The sequence below is a fragment of the Sceloporus occidentalis genome, unplaced genomic scaffold (genome assembly GCF_023333645.1).
Source record: "Sceloporus occidentalis isolate IW3139 unplaced genomic scaffold, rSceOcc1.0.p SCAF_407, whole genome shotgun sequence".
Taxonomy (NCBI): domain Eukaryota; kingdom Metazoa; phylum Chordata; class Lepidosauria; order Squamata; family Phrynosomatidae; genus Sceloporus; species Sceloporus occidentalis.
Window position 1 is genome coordinate 211,398 of NW_028317387.1, and position 20,655 is coordinate 232,052.

The following is a 20,655-nucleotide window of genomic DNA, read 5'->3' on the forward strand; positions in this document are numbered from 1 at the left end:
TTCAAATGCTGGAATTTTAACCCTTTCCATACATTAATTCTACTACCACCCTTAGTGTACTTTCAAAGTTAGACAGAGTACAGTGCACATGCATGAGTTTGCTGGGTTGTTTGGAAGAACAAACACCACATTTTGGAAGTGCGCATTTTTTAATTTGAAACGTACATCTGATCCTTCTGCCCCCATCTGGACATGTTTGAAGCCGGCTAATTCAATTTACCCTCATCAAACCACATACTTTTGAAGACTAGACAAACCAACTTAGTTCAAATGCTGATAATTTTAACCCTTTCCGTGCACAAAATTCTACCACCAGCCAAAGTTTGCAGTACTAATTTTTTTTGTATCTTTTTTCATACAAATTGTGCGAAAAATGTAATGCCCATGGTTTTGTAACAGGATGTCCAACAATTTCAGAGGTAAGATAGCTCTGCGTCAACATACTTTTGGTCATATAGTGTATCTAACAAAGCTTAAAATTAGTTAACTTAAGCAACAATAAGAAATTTAAGACACACTGTAAGCATGCCTACTACATCTTTTGATAAATACAAATTGAAAAACAAAAAGGCTTTAGATGGACTTCAACCACCAATTTAATATTTTTTACCTGTGCTCAGAGTGGAAGAATGAAGAGGGCTTTGACTCCCTAAGACATTAATTCGCGAGCTACGCTTCTGCAAAAAAAAAAAAAAAAAGGCAAATACTATTATTGATTTTTGTTTTTTTAAATAAACACCATTAAAAAGAAACCTTTATTTTTTATTTTTTTTCTCTAGCAAACGCCAAACCTTACAAGTACTGCTTTGGTGTAGACTAAATCTGACAGCCTGGGGAGTGGAAAATGTGTTATTCTGTTTACCACAATATATATTTTACCACAATTAAAGATATTTTATGCAGTGTTAGTCTAAAAAGAAAATTGAGGTAGGGTCATGGGCGTAGGAACCGGGGGGGACAGATCCCCCCCAGTAACTTATGCGGGGGGGGACCGATAATTAAGAAATCCCCCCCAGGGCCGTAGGAATCCCCCCAATAGAAACGCCGCAAATGCGGCCCGCGAGACCTCGAGGCAGGGGCGGGCTGGGCCGGGGGGCAAAAGTGTGTTACCAAGGTAAAAATCTGTATAGTAAATTACACAATGGTGGCACCCTCCATAGTAGATTTCTTGTATTGAAAGCTTGTAGTCATTCATCTAGCAGAATCAACGCCACTGTTTTTTTTCTAATATAGCTATCCCCAGTAGTATATTTAGGTTTTGTGCTGCCCATGGCCTGACTATAATTCATGCGCCCCAAATCCTAATTTGCCCCAACCTGTCCTACCAGGCCGCAGCTCTTGATAACGATTCACCAACTTCATCTGTAAACTCCACCCCTTCCTCTTTTGGTTCCACCCACTCGTCTTTATTCAACTGTAACTTCCTGTTTCACGTGGGTATAAATACTGTATTTGCTTGGATATAAGACAAGGTTTTTTCCGAGCAAAGGCTCTGAAAAACACCCCTTGTCTTATATTCAAGGTCGTCTTATAATCGGATCTCATATAGAGGTCTGACTTTAAGTCTAAGATCCAGATCCTCCGCTGCACTGCAGGGGACCTGGATCCTCCTCTCTGACAGCCGGTGGACGTCTGCGTGATGCGCGCAGACAACCTCCGCTTCTGCCCAGCACTTCTGCTGGGGCTTGTATAACAGAGCGCCAGCGTGACATGACCTTCTGGTGCTCAGTTATAGAAACCCCGGCGGAAGTGCCAGGCAGAAGCGGAGGTGCCAGAGAGGAGAATCCAGATCCCCTGCAGAACTGGGGGAATCTGGATCTTAGTCTTAGTCCAAATTGTCTATTTGGAGGTCAGATACTTTGAATATTATACGAGGGGTATTTTTCAGGGCATTAGCTCTGGACAAAAAACCTTGTCTTATATTCAAGCAAATACGGTAGGATCAAAATCAACTAAAATAAGCTTTAAATATCAAAATAATAATCTTTAAATAAAATAACTCAACCATTTCCACCAAGATCAGTCATCCGTGTCAACAAGTTGGTTGAATTAGCACATGGTCAGTTCATTATGGAAGCAGTAACACCACATCCAGGCTTCAACCGCTGTTACTGGACACACACCATTTGAGCCATAAAAACAAGACGTTTCAACCTATCTAGTCTTTTATACTAAATGGCTTTGCTGAACAAAATGGGAAATGTAGTCCACAGTAGCTGGAGTGTCAAGGTTCACAATTAGGGTTGTGACCTTTTCTTAAAAAAAAAAAAGGGAAAAAAATAATAGCATAGTCATGGGTCATGATCAGGTGTGGAGTCAAAAAGGGGCAGAGTCACTCAACTTCCCCTTCAAGTTGCAGCCTCCCTGTTACAGGTGTCTAGAGCTCAATTCTTGCTCATATAGGCACTCTATGTAAACATAGTTTAACCTCATCCCCGTTTGTGCCCGCAGAGCTTGTGTAACAGTGCTGGCCATGAAAATTGAGTGGGCAGGCTTAGTTCTTTTTTGGACAGGAAGGGGCATCTAATTGGACAGGTGAGGTTGTTTTTTTATGCTTCCCCCTGTAAAGTGCTGCCCTAGGCCAAGATACAGCACTGGGCATCCCAGCCTATATTAGAAAAATATCTGTGGAGATGATTCTGCTATATGAATGACTACAAGGACAACATAATCACCAAATTGTATTACTTCAGAGGACTGTTACATGGAATGAAAGTCAGTTATGCACCATGCTTTAAATTAGGTAGTACTGTGAAATGGATGCCATTTATATCAAATATTCAATTATACTTGTAAAGTACTTGTGATGTAAGGTTTTCTGTTTTTAACAGCCTTCCAATACATTTTATAACGCTAAAGACAGGATACTAATATATTTTTTGATAAGTGCACTGAAAAATCTACAGCTTTGTCTAAACATTAGCTACTTAATAACCTTTCCTAACATAAGACTAGCATAATATTTACCCTCCACGCATGCCCTTCTTCTATTGCAGCACTTTGTGCTTCCATGGGGTTCTCAATGACTCTTCCAGTCTGTCCAGAGAAATCCATTGCAACTAAGGAATTTTCTGACACACTTCTCTGAATAAAAGAACATTACCGCTATTTAATATTCACATAAACATAAGAAATTTACAAAACATGTGCCAGCATTTGTACAAAATGTGTGCAAACGCAGCAGCTCTTAAGCATTAGGTCTAATCTTAATTTTTACATAAAATCGGAGCTTTAAAATGAATAAGTGGACTTAATGGAGATGTAATTCAAAAGACAACTATTAGATCATAGGTATGTTATATAAAATTCAGGACCTGCATGTTGTATAAATATAATTTTTTAGATGCTGTTATGATTGGATTATGTTTTCTATCCAGTACAAAAAACACACTTACCACTGCACTGAAGTTTGTATAGAAGTTTTTCTTCTGCTGGGGAATTCTGTAATTCTGATAAAGCAGCATACCATACTGCGGGGGGAAACATTATACTCTTAATGTATTGTCTCTTTTTCAAGCAATAAACAGAAATGGACATTTGACTCAGCTCCAAATAGAAAATTATTCAATTCAGATTATTTGGGAAATCTGTAACTGCAGATATATATAAGTAAATACTTTACATATACACTGTGTTATGGTAAGTATAATAATTCTTTAAATCTGCTATTTCCTTAACTCATGTAGTAGTAGTAGACTGCTAAGTAACAGCAGAGATCTGTATATTAGGTAGAAAAATACCAAGCACAATGTCCAGGTGAAACTGTACCTTCAAGCATTTTCTTTCAATATGTATTTTTTAACTCCCTTCAAAGCCTTGTTTACTTGAAGTGGGTGAAAATCCCTAGCACAATAAACATTCTTGTCTCTCTGGCTCATCATCCTTTATAATCTCTCCAGCCATAGTAATTGGCATGTATATTTTCTGTTGTCAAGAGATAAATGATCATGTAATTTACCTACTCCTGAGAAGCAAGACTCCCATTTTAGATCACTACAAGCAGCCTCAACATACTCAATATCACAGCCATCTTAACCTGCTGCCAACAATTGGAGTACACACCACAAAATTATAATATCCAAGAAGCTTATTACCTTCAGAAGTCTGAATGCAGTCATCCAACATGTTCTACTTTGTTCATCCTCTGCACACAAAAAACGAAGTTCCTTTACCTCAGTCCTTACTCTGTTGGGCTACAAAAATATGATGGATCAAACAGCTTCTGTCACTAGAATGTTTTTTATCAATACTTGTGGTATCATGGCTACTAGAAAGATGCATGCGAGCTGAAGCACCATTTTATGAGCACAGCATCTGTGACTGACTGAATATTGCTTGTTTTAGGATCTACATTTACGTATTTACCTTTGTTGCTTTAGCAGACACCTTCACTTTGTTGCTACGGTTTGTAAAATTTCAACTTTGCCAAGGTCATTATCTTTATTTATACTGAAGTTAGAAAACTGTACTCTGTTGTATCAAATGTAACCCCAAGGAACAGAATCTTATTTGATTTCTGGAAATGTATTAACCAACCATGCCTTTGTAGGACATACTGAATTTGCACCTGTAGTTATCCTCTAATAGCTGCATTTAGAATAGCCAGTTTAAATATGGAATAACATTTTCGTCTTGTAAAACACCTTTGGGTCCCTGGTCTTACTGAATGCACTACCAGAAGTCAACCACCTGGCAGAAATTTCCTTGCTTTACAACGTGTTTAAAACTAAAACTAGAAATTCCCCAAGCTTAATCCAGCACACAAATCAAGAATCAGAAATGCTTTAAGGACTGTTGTCCACTTCCTGGATTTACATTATGACTCATGGAAAATACTGACTTCATCTTAATTTTTTTTTTTTAACTTTCGAAAATAAAATGCTGTGGATAACCCCCTAGGTTTTTATTCATCTTCCAGAACCACCTCAAGCAATACCAGCTTTGGAGCAAATCTACGTAACAACCTTCCTTTCTTAACCAACATAATAGCGGTTGACTAAGTTTAAAATATATGGCCCCTTAAATCTTCACAGACGTTGTCATCACATGGTTAACCTAAGCTTAACATCGTATTTCCCACGTGATGAACCATTAGTTAAGCAAGTTGTTTCTCAAACAAAACGGCATTCTCTACTGCAGTAACTATGCTGCATATCTGTTTAGTTTAGAGAAACAGTGCCTCAGAGGGTATATGATAACATTATATAAATATATTCGGGGCCAATACAAACCATTGTGTGGAAATCTGTTCATAAACAGGACTATGCATATGACAAGTGGTCATGTGTTTAGACTGGAAAAAAGGAGATTTAGTCTAAGGCAGAGGAAAGGGTTTTTTTTTTTACAGTAAGGACAACAAGGATGTGAAATTCTCTGCCTGCAGAGGTAGTTTTATCAGAGTCTGTACAGATGTTTAAACAGCAACTGGATGAATACTTGGGAAAAACCATAATATTCAGGGATATAATCTTTAATTATGGGGAAACAGTTTATTGATCCAAGGAGAAATCTGACTGCCATTTTGGTGTCAGGGAATTTTTTTTTCACTGGTTAGTGCAAAATTAGAAAGAGCCAAGCTGGGTTTTTTTTGCCTTCTTTTGGATCAACAGCAACAAATTAACAGATATAGGAAAGGCTGAACTTGATGGACGCATGTCTTTTTTCAGCCTATACAACTAACTATATATTACTTCTCCATTATGTAGCAAAGCCATAATCTTTACAACAAGACAAAAAAAAACAAATATGCAAGGGTGTGTGTATTTTATTATCTAGTGAAAGGTCACTTGTTTTTAAATTGCAGTAGTTTTCCTCACACAATGATTTGAACACCAGCTGAAAAAATGCTCTAAATGTACAGCTCTTCTACTTGGTTAGAACAATTTTTTATTTTCTTTCAAATAGCACCATTTATATATAAAATGCATTATGAGAGAAAATATATGTCAGCTGTGTCAACAAAACCAAAGCTCTTATCAACCCTGAAAAGTTAGATTTGCTCTTATTACCTTTACACAGAACCCAAAGTCTGTTGGTGGATTATACAGCTTCTTACAGGATATCAGTAAATAAATATTACAATCTTCTAAATCACATATTCCTTGCAGATGTCTGGGTTCCTGTAAATATAAAAAAGATAGATGCTGGTTCCGTGGGAAAACTTGTGGGCGCGGGCGGTTTTCCAGGAGATGTGGGCGGGAGCAGGCAGTCAGACAATGTACCTGCGGGTCCCGGTAATCCTGCGCACTCTCTCGCAGCGTCTCTTCTCTTGTTCCGTCCAGGAACCCAGCGGAGTCACGGGAAGTGATGTAAAATCATGTGACTCCGCTGGGTTCCTGGGCAGAACAAAAGAAGAGGCGCTGTGAGGGAGCAACGCGAAGGCGCTGTGGCGGGAGTGGGCAGGTGGGATTGACCACATATGTGGCGGGAGCGGGCGGGTGGGATTGAACAAATATGTTGCGGAAGCGGGCGGGTGGGATTGACCACATATGTGGTGGGAGCGGAACACACATTGCGGGAGAGGGCGGTAATGGTGAAAATCAGGAAAAACAGTCCTGCACAGGGCTCTACCCCAGTGCACCAAGCAAGGTCCATAAAGTCATGGAACACCTATTGAACACCTTTGGGATGAACTGGAACAGAGATTGTGAGTCAGGCACAAATGATCTACAGGATGAATGTGCACAAATTCCCACAGAAACACTCTACATCTTGTGGAAAGGGTGGAAACGTACAGCTGCAGAGGGGGGCCACCTACACATTAATGTCTATGCATTTAGAATGCAATGTCATAAAAGTTCCTATTGGTGTAACAGTTAGGTGTCTCATTTTTTTGTCCTTATAGTATGTTTGTGTGTATAGACACACACATACACACTGCCTCGCAAAAGTATTCACACCCCTTGGCCTTTTTCCTATATTGTTGCATTACAACCTGGAATTAAAATGGATTTTACGTGAGGAAGCCTATTTAGTAGGTGAAACTCGTTTGTACTATTTTTATTGACTTTTTAATGGTTTTTAACCAGAAAGCAGAAAATAAATAAGTTTTTTTTAAAAACCATTCTTTTCTGCTCCTGGTATCCTTTTATTGTTTTAAACACGCAAGTTTATATCCTTGGTGGGGATCATTCCACCTACGCCAGAAGGTGTGAGCAATCCATTTATTGCTCACCATATTGTGAGTATATAGTGAACTGTTTTTATTTGTTTTATTAATTTTATTATACAGAAAGCACTATGCCTATTTCTGTTTAACTTTTTATGTGCACTTTATCCTGAGAACCAAAAAAAAGAACTACACAGGACTGCTGCTAAAGATATCCCCAGGCGAGGATTGTATCGCCCATGCAAGCATTTGACCTGGAAGCACCCTGGACTTTCAGGTCAGTGCTGTTATATTTATTTTATTATTATTTTATTAATTTTTTTAATTTATTTATTTTTTCATTTTTTTTTTTTAATTATTATTATTATTTTTTCATTTTTTTTTTTACTCTTTCAATGCTGATGCTCCATTGAAGCACAGCATTGACTGATATTTAGTCCCCAGAAGCTTGTGGGGACTAATATTAACCCCTGCAATGCTGCGATGGGGGTCATACACAATCGCAGCATTGAAGGGGTTAATTGAGGAAGAGGGCTAGGGGTTAACTTAGCAAGGGAGGGGGTGGGGGGGGGCTGGTCTCCACACTCATGTGGAGACTAAAGAACCCTGTCTCCCTGTCCCTGAAGCTGCCTCTGGCAGCTGGGACACAATCTCCCATAGACTGGAGATTGTAGGGGAGGAGTCTCTTTGATCAGTCCTACAGGACTGATCAAAGGACTTCTGGGGGCTCGTTTTTGCTGTTGCTGGCAGACCACCAGCAGCAGAGCCCACTACAAAACGGGAATTAACCCCTTCAATGCCGCAATCATTGAAGGGGTTAACGTTGCACTGACGCTCTCATGGAGCGATCAGGCAGCAGGGGGGTGTTGGGTCAGGTCCCCACACTTGTGTGGGGACCCATTCAACACACCACCCCCTTCCCTGAAGCTGCCTGTGGCAGCTGAAAACGCGATTGCAGATTTTTCTGCAATCGCAGTTTCTGCCTAGAGAATCACTCCGTGGGAGTGATCGTGGGCTTGGGGGCGGGTTTAGAGAGGCTGTGCTGTCTGCCCAGACTCCTGGGCAGACAGCAGCAGCAGCGCCCCCACGATCACCACGATTGTGGCGATGTGGGGGCGGTTTTTGGAGGAGACGTACCTGGTACGTCCCGGTCTACCGGTGACCTGTAACCAGGAAGTACCAGGTACGTCCCGGACCTGAAGGGGTTAAATCCCCTTTCTTCCCCATTCCTTGATTTGAACTTTAGCAAGTTATCTTTATCACGTCTATGTGCCTAAATGCATTGAGTTGCTACCATGTGACTGGCTGATTAGCTATTTGTGTTAACAAGCAATTAGATTTACCTAATAAAGTGCGAGTGAGTGAATATATACATGTTCTAAAAATGGCGGCTCAATAAACAATATTTTGAAAACAAAGTCTTTAAAAGGATATTGACAGACCTAGATACCATTTACAAGTCCATGTAACCCAATAACCTGCCATTTTTAGTCAGTCAGATTATCTGACCTAAAACCCTTTACTACACCTTTGATGTTCCTTTTGTAGAGCAATACAGTCCTGATCTCCTCAAACATACAAATAGTTTTTTCCAAGATTTCTTTCCAAGGTCCTTCACGTGTAAAAAGCCTTGAATTTCAGGACAGCTGCTGGCATTCAAAAAATTCTGTGAAAATATATATAATAAACAGTTATTATTGCGTTCTTAGATTACGATTTCACATTTTTGAAGGCAGAGTTTTTAAGAGTTCCCAGAAATTATTAACCTATGGAAATTTGGGATTATTCATAGTTTTTCATTGAATGCTTGCAATGCGACACTAAAAGGTGCACTGACAGGTTGTTACCATACAAGCTAAAAAATGCTTTGTTTTTGTATTGGTTTTATGAGACTTAAAATAAAACAAAGTACGGTTTATTGTTTAAGGTGATTCTTTATTGTGCATAATCTTTATAACGCTGAATAATTTCAGCACAGAAGTACCCTCTTTATTAATCTATTCATGACTAGACTGTTTCTTTAAAACTTAAAACACTTAATGGCTGTTTTAACCCCTTAACGACAATATTGTTTCTTTCTCGTAGTATATTTTGGTTGCTGTACCCACACACATTATATATTGGGTTTTTTTCAGGACAAACAGGGCTTTCTTTAGATACCATTATTTTTATCATATCTTCTAATTTACTATAAAAAAAATTATAAAATATGGTGATTTTTATTTTTGTTAAAAATGACTTTTTCTCACTTTTCTTTGAAAAATCTTTTACTGATCTGCAAAAACAAAAAAAAACTGCTAAATGGATTCTACTATTTGTCCTGAGTTTAGAAATACCCAATGTTTTTATGGTTTTTTTTTTTGCTTTTTTCTGCACGTTTTGGGGCAATAAGTACCAGTAGCCTTTTGCTATTTCAAAACCATTTTTCCCCAAATCTGGTCATTCTGCCCCATGTACTATTTCGGGTATCTTTGAGGCCGGCCAATGCAATTTACCCCATCAAACCATATATTTTTAAAACTGGACACCCCAAGGTATTTTAAATGCTGGTATTTTAACCCTTTCCATGCACTAATTCTACCACTAGCCTTTGTCAAACTTTATGGTAGTCAAAATTTTTTTTATTTTTTTCCACACACTTTGTACTCCAGGTATAAATTCACCGCTCCTGCTGTGTGTCCCTATCAAACACCCCAATATGTGTTCAGTAACATCTCCTGTGCGCAGTGATACCCTATATGCATGGGTTTGTTGGGTTATTTGGGAGGTAAAAGGCCACCTTTGTGAGGTGTGTATTTTTTTGCAATTTAGACATCTGGTCACATGGATGTTATTTATATTTTTTTATAAGAAACCGCTGCTATACTCATTATGCTGCTGCTGCCTGTCTTCATATATGTCTGAAAACCCTCTTCAATTGAGAATACCGCTACCTGGAGAGAAGTGTTTGCTAAGGAAAGACTCTGAAAAACGTTCCTCTAAGCAGGTATTGTGTAAAGAAATTTGCAGAAATCTCTTTAGTGGGAAGTATATTTTATATTCTCCACATAGATGTGCGCCACTGTTATATTGTATAATATTTCCATTATGTTGTGAACAGTGGTGAAGACTGTCTCATTTGTGTGCTGCACTCACTAAATATTTATTAGGTGGCTTTATTCACAAACCACATACATTTTTGCGCTTATCAGTACCCATTGTTATTTATCTACTGGAATGACACTAACCCGATTTGAAGTTCGGAAGTCTATATTTAAATTGTCCTAAATATCTTGAATCTTATCCTTAGACCACCTGAGTGTAACAATCACCAAACTCTGATCCCCCCCTACATCCCGACACCAAACAGAATGTATTTAATCAAAATAGAATTCTAATATGTTTATACAAGTTCTGCACCCTTATAGAAATGCAAAGTCTAAATGTCCTCTCCCATCCCTTTATCATTATATATTATGCTCCAGGCTCTTATTGGGATTCTCCCTGCTATTAGCAGTTGACTATCAATAAGTGTATTAAAAGGCAAGTGTAATCAACTGTTTGATTTTTGCATCTAGCGTGTTAACATATGGTTCCCATTTAGTGAAAAAAAAATTATTAAATGCATCTGAGGTTTCAACCCATTCCATACAAAATAAAACAAAAAAGTTTTGTTTCAAATACCTGTGAAGATGGTTTTGCGCGCACAGCCAGGGTCATGTGTATCAGTTTGGTCACTCACACCAAATATGGCCACTGGCAGGTAAATCTGCTGTTCTTGTTCCGTACCACATACTGCCAAAATTAGGACCAAAAAACTGCATGGTCGAACATTGCCAAAAACAATGCTATAAATTTGCCTCTGGGGTTTAAAATTTGGATCATTAGACCGATATAGGCTTGTTGCTTAGGGGACAATACGCCTTATCAGCTATTTTGAGCCATTTCGGTATAAGAGGAAGCCGGGAAGAGTTAATTTAAGGGTCACTTGGACCAAGTCATCTAGCTCCACGCAGGGCACTTTCCTCACCCAGTAGGAGAGCCCTGCCATGGACGGAAGTGTACTTCCTCCCCCACCTCACCTGAGAATAGTGTTTATGTATTGGGTATAGGAGTCTCTGGGTGGACCTAATTAGATCAATAGATTAGAACAGCTATGGCTCACTTCACCCAGACAGACTGGAATAATCCTAACACCTCACTTCTAGAAAAACCATTGGAACAGGGACGATGGGTATTGTTATCGGCAGCTATTTAATGTTAGGGGTTGTTTCATGTCCGTCTATGAGATCTCCAATGTTTCGGATGCTTTCCTGATACCATTTTTAAAATATAGCTAGGGGGCATTTTGAAATTCTGGATTGCGTATCAAGGGAAGATGAATGAAATCACGCCACTGGGCATTGTATTTTAAGCATACTCTATTACAGGGTTTAAATGTTGAATACAACCGAGGGTTATTGTTGATCTTCTGAAGAAGACATGATAGTGTCAGGTGTGGTTCTTCATGCTTAATCCAGTCAATAGCATGCCTCATGGGAGATGCCATATTGTAATTTCCCACATTAAGTACCAAATGTTGTTATGATCTGTGGAGTTTAAATATACTAATCAGTAAATTAATCAGTTAAGGAGTTTCTGTTATGCCTGGAATGTAGGATACTGCATCTCACTGTCCCTCTCACTTTAACTAGTGGCTCCGCCTCTGTAATGCCTCACAGGTCAGAGAGCACGGTGGCCGTTTTGTAAGCTAGTCAGTGTTAAGCAGTGATGCAGTATGGCATGAGTCTTATATTTGTGTCAGCATTAATATCCTGATTATTCAGTAATGTTCAGCAATAAAGCAAGGTTGTATTAAACTACTGGTATTATATCTGAAGCAGATAGGATTACAACAGTGGCGACGAGGATGGGATTTACAAAGGCCTTACTCAGCCTGAACTAGAAAATAACAAGAGGTATTGTAATCATTACACACTGCCATCCACAGACAGCCCAGCAAGATCATGGCACTGATAGGCACATTATGTGAGTTTGATGGAGAGCAGACTTCCTGGAGTTCCTGGACTGAAGGATTAGAACATACCACCTGAAAGGCAGGTAGCTGTATTCCTGACAGTGGTGGGAGTTAAAACATATGACACTGTAAGAGACCTTCTGTTTTCTGAGAAACCAGCAAGCAAAACACTAGTGGAATTACTAAAACTACTAGAGGATCATTTCCAGCCAAAACCTCTGGAAATTGCAGAAAGATCTTGCTTTTATCAGCGGCAGCAGCAATCCGGGGAAGATATTAAGGCCTATATGGTGGCCATTTGCAAACTGGGCTCCACCTGTTCATTTGGGGAGTACCTACCCATAGCTCTTAGGGACAAGTTTGTCCTGGGACTGAATAGTGAAACCATTCAAAAGAAACTTCTGACTGAACAAGGACTCACCCTTACACGTGATTGAGATTGCATCTGTCATGGAAATGGCTGTCAGGGATACTGAGGCATTAAGCCATCAGGTTCACAAAGAAGGAGTGAAAGAGGAGTTTTTCAGAGCAGCAGTCACTTCTGCTGCATCCAACTGGAAATACAGATCTCCACCCCAAACCAAATCAGCTTGCTACCGGTGTGGCAATGCAGACCATGACTCCAAAACCTGTCTATTTAAGGACCAACCTTGTCACCATTGCGGAAAAATGGGCCACCTCAGATGCGTCTGCCGTAGTAGGAAGATAAGGGAAAAACAACCGCGGTACACCAAGAAGAACACGTACAGAGTTGAGAAACCTACCTCTTCATCTGAATCAGATGAACCATTACACAATTTAACTATACATCGCCTACACTCGTCAAACCCTGCAATGACAGTAGAAGTAACCATTGAAGGAAAGGCACTAAAAATGGATGTTGATACAGGAGCTGTGGTTTCAGTCATCACACAAAGACACTGGAGACAACTACATATTCAGGCAACTATCCACCCAACCCCAATCAAGCTGCAGACATATTCCATGCAAGTACTCCACCCACTTGGTTGTGCAAAGGTACAGGTATCATACAAGGGTCAAACAAAGAGACTACCATTATATAGTCTGAAGCATGGAGGACCACCTCTCTTCGTTAGAGACTGGATTGCTCATCTGGGAATGCCAGACATCATCAAGAACCCTTGCAACACCCTTACAGTCCCATCAACACAGAATGATGGATGGGTGGAATCCTTGAAAAAGCGTTTTCCTGAGGTTTTTAAAGACCAGTTGGGAAAAATAAAAAATGACTGTGTGAAGCTCAAGCTGAAACCAGATGCCCATCCTAGATTCTTCAAGGCCCGGACAGTACCATTTGCCCTTCGAGCAGGAGTGGAAGCTGAACTCATCCGGCTAGAAGAACAGGGCGTCATTTCCAAAGTAGAACACAGTGAATGGGCATCACCTATTCAAATGGGGACTTGCGCATCTGCGGGGATTTTCGCATGGTACTGAATTCTCTACTGGATATAGACCAGTATCCTCTACCCAGAGTAGATGACATCTTTGCTTCACTTGCTGGGGGTCAGAAGTTCACTAAGATTGATCTCCGACAAGCCTACCTAGAATTTGAGGTCCACCCTTCTTCCCGGAAATACCTCACCATTAACACACACAAAGGTTTGAATGGTGTTTGGCATAGCACCTGCACCAGCCATCTGGCAGAGGAAGATGGATACAATCTTAGCAGATATTCCTTTCACACAGTGTCTCTTAGATGTCATGCTCATCACTGGCCGTACGGACCAAGAACACAAGCAGAATGTAGAGCGTGTTTTACAAAGACTTCAGGACCATAGTCTTAAGGTGAACTTAGCAAAATGCAAATTTATGGTGCCCAAGTTGGAGTTGTGTGGCCACCTAGTAGATGCTGAAGGTATACACACCACTGAAGCCAAGGTCGACGCTCTAGTCAAAGCGCCAGCCCCATCAAATGTCCAACAACTAAGATCATACCTTGGCCTACTCAACTACTATAATAAGTTTCTTCCAGACCTGGCTCACACCTTGTTCCCACTGCATAAACTCCTAGAGAAACACTCCAGATGGGAGTGGTCAGCAGAATGTCAACAGGCTTTTGAGTTCTCCAAACGTAAACTATTGGCCTCACATATGCTTGCACACTACGACCTCCACAAGCCTCTCACTTTGGCTTGCGACGCCTCACCTTATGGTCTGGGTGCGGTACTTTCCCACCTCCTACCAGATGGTTCTGAGAAACCAGTGGCATTCGCCTCGAGATCCTTGACAAAGACAGAAAGCAACTATGCCCAAATTGATAAAGAAGCACTTGCGTTGATATGGGCAATTCGAAAGTTTCACCTTTACCTCTATGGCAGAGAGTTCACCATATTAACGGATCATAAACCTCTACTTCAAATCTTTAGCCCGGACATCTCCCAGAATCTCCCAGACAACTGCAACCCGTCTGCAACGTTATGCCCTGTTCTTTGGCGCATATAGCTACCGTATACAGTATCAAAGCCATGATGCAAATGCCACACACCTCCTGACTTCTGGAGAGATAGCAGCCCATACGATGAAGGATACTGTTCTGAAAACAGTGCTTATTATGAACCTTACTACCGGAGGCGGATGGAATTGACTGTGAATGACAATTGTTTCTTATGGGGAGAACGAGTGATCATTCCAAAAACCCTGCAGAGACATATCTTGGACTTGCTACATGGTGGTCATCCTGGTACCACACGGATGAAACAGAAAGCACAAGGCTAGGTGTGGTGGCCTTGCATAGATGCAGATATCACAGCCTATGTCAATGCTTGTATAGGATGTGCACAAACTGCCAGAGACCCACCACAAGGATGTATTCAGCCCTGGACTTGGCCCACGGTTCCTTGGTTTCGCCTTCATCTGGATTTTGCAGGTCCAATAAAAGGGCAAACCTTCTTAGTTATAATTGATGCCCACTCGAAATGGCCTGAGGTGTTTCCGATAACCCAGCCAACTACAAAAGCTACGATTGTCATATTATTGCATCTATTTGCCACGTTTGGATACCCTAGAGAGATTGTCACAGATAATGGGGCCCAATTCACAAGCCATGAATTTAAGAGTTTTGTTACCGTTCATAACATCAAGCACAAGTTAACAGTGCCTTATCACCCAGCGACCAATGGCCAAGCGGAACGGTTTGTACAGACTTTCAAGAATTACTTCAAGGCCACAGTGGCTTCAACTAGCCAAAGGTCCCTATCTCCTCAGAAGTTGGATTCTCTTCTTTTCGCTTACAGAACAACACCACATGCTACTACTGGTACACCACCAGCTGAGTTGCTTTTAGGCCGACGGCCATGGACTGCTTTTGACATGCTTCATCCTAAGACTGTCCATGACCATGTATTGCACTCCCAGGAGAAAATGGTCACTGTGAAGAACCATGTCTGATCTTCACTGTTATTATTATTATCATATTTATGTGTACCCTGTTTGAATGTGGCTGCAGCTCCAGCCTTCAAAGAGATGATCCTATAATCTGGCTGGGGCTCTTAATCAGCCAGCACAGCCCTGTCTGCCCAGACAGCACTCGCACTACAGGGGGGATAACACAGGTGGGGGAAACCCATTGTATCCCTTAATCCCCTCACCTGATACATCCCCTGTATAATGATGGGATTTGTGAGGGGATGTGGCTGATGGGATTTGGTTGATAGGATTGGAGGTTGGGTTCGGTGCACAGTGAATGGAGATTGTATATAAATTCTGTGTGTTTGTAATAAAGAGAGTTCTGTTTTAACCTCAAAGCATGAAGTCCCGTCTCATGATTGAGGGGTGCTGGTCTGTGACTGCTTTCTTTGGACAGCCACAGTGTGTCCGCTTACTGGGAGAGGGAAGGAGCTGACGGGCGGATGTGTCCAGTCTGGGGCACAAGACGATCCGTCACATTGGTGGCAAGCGGCGGGATTGCTTCTTAGTCTGAGGGACACTTCCTTTCTACCGGGATTGACCGACAGGACGGCAGACTTCGGTCGCCTTGACGAGGACATGGATGTGGTATCAGAATTCCAGGGGCTGCTGCGGGTCATCCTCTCCTGCTACACCACTACTCTACCTATAGAACAATACCAGAATCTGAGGCAACTGGTTCGACGGTCACTATGGCAAAGGGCTGTTATACGACGGAGTCAGTGTCTTCCAAGCTCCAAACAAAAGATTAGAGACCAGCGGGAACTACGGATGTCATTCCTGGGACAGCAACCCCAGGAGCAATGGGTATCCGAATTGGACAAGCTGGTCCAACAGGAGGTAGAGCTGGAAAATCACTATAGGGCTCTGCAGTGGTATACAGAACAAGCATATTGGGGAACTGCGAAAGAATGTTCTCCAGAGGGCTATGACTTTGGTGGCCCCGGATTATTATGGGATAGTCTTCAGGAGGATCCGGACTTCGGCAGTACAGCGGAGTGGCGGATTGAGGACATCCGGGATTTCAGGGAGTGGGACCTACCAGATGCACTAGGACTTAAAGGTGATTTAGACTTTTTAATTACACAGGAGTGGGAACTGCAGAAGGCATATAAAAAACTGTTCGACCGTGTTCAACAGAATGCCCCAGTGTCCAGTGATTTTGTGGATGTTATGGAGTGGTCATCTGAGGATGTTGACCCAGGCGGGGTGGATGGGACTGCGGTCTCCACCCCTGAGTCATAGGGATACTGGGCAGCTAATCCAGATCCGATACCAGAGCTATGTGACTTTACGCCACAACCAGATCCAGAGATTGTGGATCTAACTGATTTTACATCTGAGGATGTTGGTCAGGGAGGGCTTGCAATTGGCTTCTCTTCCCAGGGAAAGGAAGAAAGTTTTCTGGGTGTAGTGGATGGGACTGCAGTCTCCACTAGCACCCACCCAGCTGAAGAGCTGGCAACAGGGCAGAGCGCTGCTGGCTTCTGCCCCACACCTTCAATGGCTACAGGGATCCAGGGAGATGCGGTAGCCGGCCCATCTCACCAGTGGCAGCTCACATGTCTGGGAGCAGAGGAACCGGTCCTCCTTCCCCAGCGGCACTGATGGGCCAAATAAACTGACTGACCCCCGTTTGGGGTCTCATCCTGTGTCAGTCCAATTCGGAGGGGGGAGAATTGTGATGGAAGCCTCCATCACTGGGACCACTGGAGAAGCATGACTGCCAGCCTCCTCCCTATTGACTATGGGCCCTGGGTCTGTAAAGGCTTCTGTGACTACCCCCAGCAGTATCATCTCATCACTGGCTGAGGGGATTATCTCCAGCAGACAGCCAGGATCTGCAACCAGGGAGTGACCACCATTGTTTCAGTTTAATGTTGTATAGATCAGTCTCCCCCCCTATTGTATCGTTAATCCCGTTACTGCCCCTGTTGTCTCTGGGAGGCAGATTAAGGGGCGGTTTGTGTCCCAATATCTTGTTTTATGTAAATGTATGTTTTGCTGGATATATTCAGCCCTATGTGTCCAAAATAAATCAGTCTTCGTTTGGTTTTACCCTACACTGAGTCTCGGCTAGTGACTGGGGAACCGGGGAAAGTGTGTTGTCCCAGGCTAAGGGAGCACAAGACAGCGGAGGTAGTCGGTCGGACTAGCCAGCTCCGTGACAGTCACGTCCAAAGAGTCTCCCATTTTTTAAGTCCATCAAGCAGTCTGGACACGATCTTATGGATCTTCCAATACTCGGTGGCTTCCCGCCACTATTGTGGAATCTTTGGGACCCAAGATGTACACAGTCCGTCTGGAAGATGGTTCTGTTACCAGATGACATGTAGACCAATTAAGGTCCCGTTCCCGGTTACCCGAACCCTTGAACCCCAAACTTCCCGATTTCAAATCGAATGAGACGGAGGACATCTGGAATGGCGTTTGGGTTGACTCTGAAAACTTGAATTCACCTTCTGGGGTGGCCTGTGATTCTGGTTCCTCATGGTTCTGAGGTTACCAGCTTGAACCCACCACATACCCCTTCTTCCTGTCCTGCCACCTCTGACACCCTCCTGACCGCTTACAACTTCGAGAACGAATACGCGACTTCAGTCGGTCCTTCCATAGGACACGGAAAAATCCTGAAGGTTCTTCGCCCCCTCACCTTCCTTCAGAAGACAAGCCTTCTGACACCAGTGACACTGTTCCTGTGGATTAACTGTGTTCAGATGGATTTTTATTGTTTTTGTTATTGGGACATATGTTTATTTTGTTTGCTTTTTTTTTTCTCTTTTCTGTTTTTTTTTTTTTTTCCTTTGGTTTTGGTTTCATGTCAGCTTTTTGTAGGAGGATGGGCAACACTTGTGCACATAGTTGCTAAAATTCTACCCGACCTATTACCCCACCTGATAAAATGATTCTGTGTATGGTCTAGACGGGTTTGGGTCTTTTTTCTAAAAAGGTATCAAGTTGCTTGGAAAAATATTTTTGTTTTGTGCTCTCCGGAAGGTTCTCTAGATAATCCTGACAGACCCTTGTCTGGGAAGCAGCTAGGGTCTGATACCTTGCCCACCATGCCCTGGACTGTTTTGCCCCAAAAGATACCGTATTCGAATATGAGACAAGTTTTTTTCCCAGAGCAAATGCTCTGAAAAATACCCCTCAACTTATATTCAAGGTCATCTTATAATCAGACCTCAAATAGAGGTCTGACTATAAGAGTAAGATCCAGATCCCCACAGCGCTGCAGGGGACCTGGATCCTCATCTCTGGTAGCCAATGAACATCTGCAGGATGTGTGCAGACATCCTCTGTCGCTGCCACGGTGTGACATGACCTTCTGGTGCTCCGCCATAGAAGACTGTGTAGAAGTTCAGGGTAGCTGCGGAGGTAACTTCCACTGGTGCTTCCACGACAGAGCGCTGGCATCACATGACCCGTCGGAAGTGTCGGTCAGAAGCAGAGTTTGTCTACGAGCATCGCACAGACGTTCACAGACTGCCCCATTGGACACCAGGGAGAAGCACTGGGGGCAAATCTGGGGATGCATTGGCTAGTCGGGTGGGGGCACAGAGTGGCATATGGGGGTATAAGGCAAATGTGGGGGCAGATGTGCATCACTGGCAAATTAAAGACGTGAAATTCATTGTTCTCAATCATAGTTTTTATTTAATATGAAAAAATAGTTTAATTGTAAATATTAATTCACATGAAAAACTTTTTCCTATAGGGTAGTGTTATATGCAGACTTTTTCGCAATCATAGTTTTTATTAATTAATATGAAAAAATAGTTTACATGTGAATATTTACAATTAAAACTTTTTCCTATAGGGTAGTCTTATAAGCAGACTTTTTCTTTTTTTCCTAAATATTTAAATTCTGGGGGGTTGGTTTTATAATCAGGGTCAGTTTATAATCCAGCAAATATGGTATAATGTGACTGCTTTGGAAGTCTCCCAGAACAGCAGGGCCTCCTAAGTACGCTCCAAATTGTCATCCACATATCTAGCCCAGGAGCCCTCCAAAAGAGTATTTGAAACCTCTCTCGCACCTAGATAGTTTGGAAATCTCCAGTGTCTGGTGAAGATCAAGCCCTGTCAGGAATCATATTATCCAAACTAGAGTGTGATCTGAAATTGCAATGTTTTCTATCTTCGATGCTACAATCTGAGAGACTATTCAGTTGGGAATTAAAAAATAGTCTAGTCTGGAGCACATGAAATATGGGTGAACTGCTTCATTGTAGGGTATCTAATTCTCCAGGGGTCTGATAATCGTAGTCTTTGGGCCAAAAGTCATCATAGAAGATGGTCCTGTTCTATGAAGTCTGGGGTCTAAAGTGTTATTAAAATAAGATTGGAAAAGGAGACATTGCTAATTTTTTCCCAACTGGGTCAATTGTGGTTTTGTGAACCATATGTGTCAGATTTACTGATTACCGTATTTGCTCGATTATAAAACAAGGTTTTTTTCAGAGCAAATGCTCTGAAAAATACCCCTCGTCTTATAATCGAGGTCGTCTTCTAATCAGACCTCAAAATGTCCGCTGGGGCCAGGCTGCTTACCGGTGCTTTGGTCGCGAGCAGCAGGAGAACAGGAAGCTAGAACAGTGTCACATAACTCTGTCTCCCCGCTCCTTCCTCTGGGGGCGGGGCCAGAGAAGTTGCTCGCACAGCCGGGCCCCTGCAGAAGTCTTCGAGTGAGAGATCTGCAGTTCAGGTAATGGGGTGGGGGAGGGGTTTTGAGCAAGTATGTGTGATTAATGGAATGAATGAGTATTTAAATGTTTGTGAATGAGTGTGTGTTAGTATGGATTTGTAAGGGGGGTAGTGGTGGTAGCATGGCATAGGGAGGCTGTACTCACACGCCTATCATCCCCAGGTTCCAGCATGTACTGGCTGCCTTGGCTTGATAGGAGTGTGATTGCTGTTAGCAGTTATATATATATACCTCCAGAAATGCCTTTTAACCCCCTATATGCCACTCTGCCCCATGATATGCCTTTTAACCCCCTATATGCCACTCTGGCATATAGGGGATTAAAAGGCATTTCATGGGGCAGAGTGGCATATAGGAGGGTATAAGACATTTCTGGAGGCAGAGTGGCATATAGATGGTTAAAAGGCACATCATGGG

The 20,655-nt window shown here is 42.0% G+C and overlaps 1 protein-coding gene across 3 annotated transcripts in view; it reads right to left on the minus strand.

Moving 5' to 3' along the window:
• Positions 1 to 20,655, minus strand: part of GRB10 (growth factor receptor bound protein 10) — a 111,382-nt gene that overhangs the window by 10,610 nt on the left and 80,117 nt on the right. The window contains exons 6-11 of one of the 3 annotated variants that reach the window (XM_089506657.1): positions 8,637 to 8,774; positions 6,009 to 6,119; positions 4,095 to 4,193; positions 3,399 to 3,470; positions 2,968 to 3,084; positions 611 to 677 (exon numbers count right to left, since the gene is read on the minus strand). In XM_089506657.1, coding sequence (XP_089362783.1) covers positions 611 to 677; positions 2,968 to 3,084; positions 3,399 to 3,470; positions 4,095 to 4,193; positions 6,009 to 6,119; positions 8,637 to 8,774 — 604 coding nt within the window. Of the gene's footprint in view, positions 1 to 610; positions 678 to 2,967; positions 3,085 to 3,395; positions 3,471 to 4,094; positions 4,194 to 6,008; positions 6,120 to 8,636; positions 8,775 to 20,655 lie in introns of all 3 variants that reach the window. The other 2 variants (XM_089506656.1, XM_089506658.1) reach the window with 2 other exon arrangements.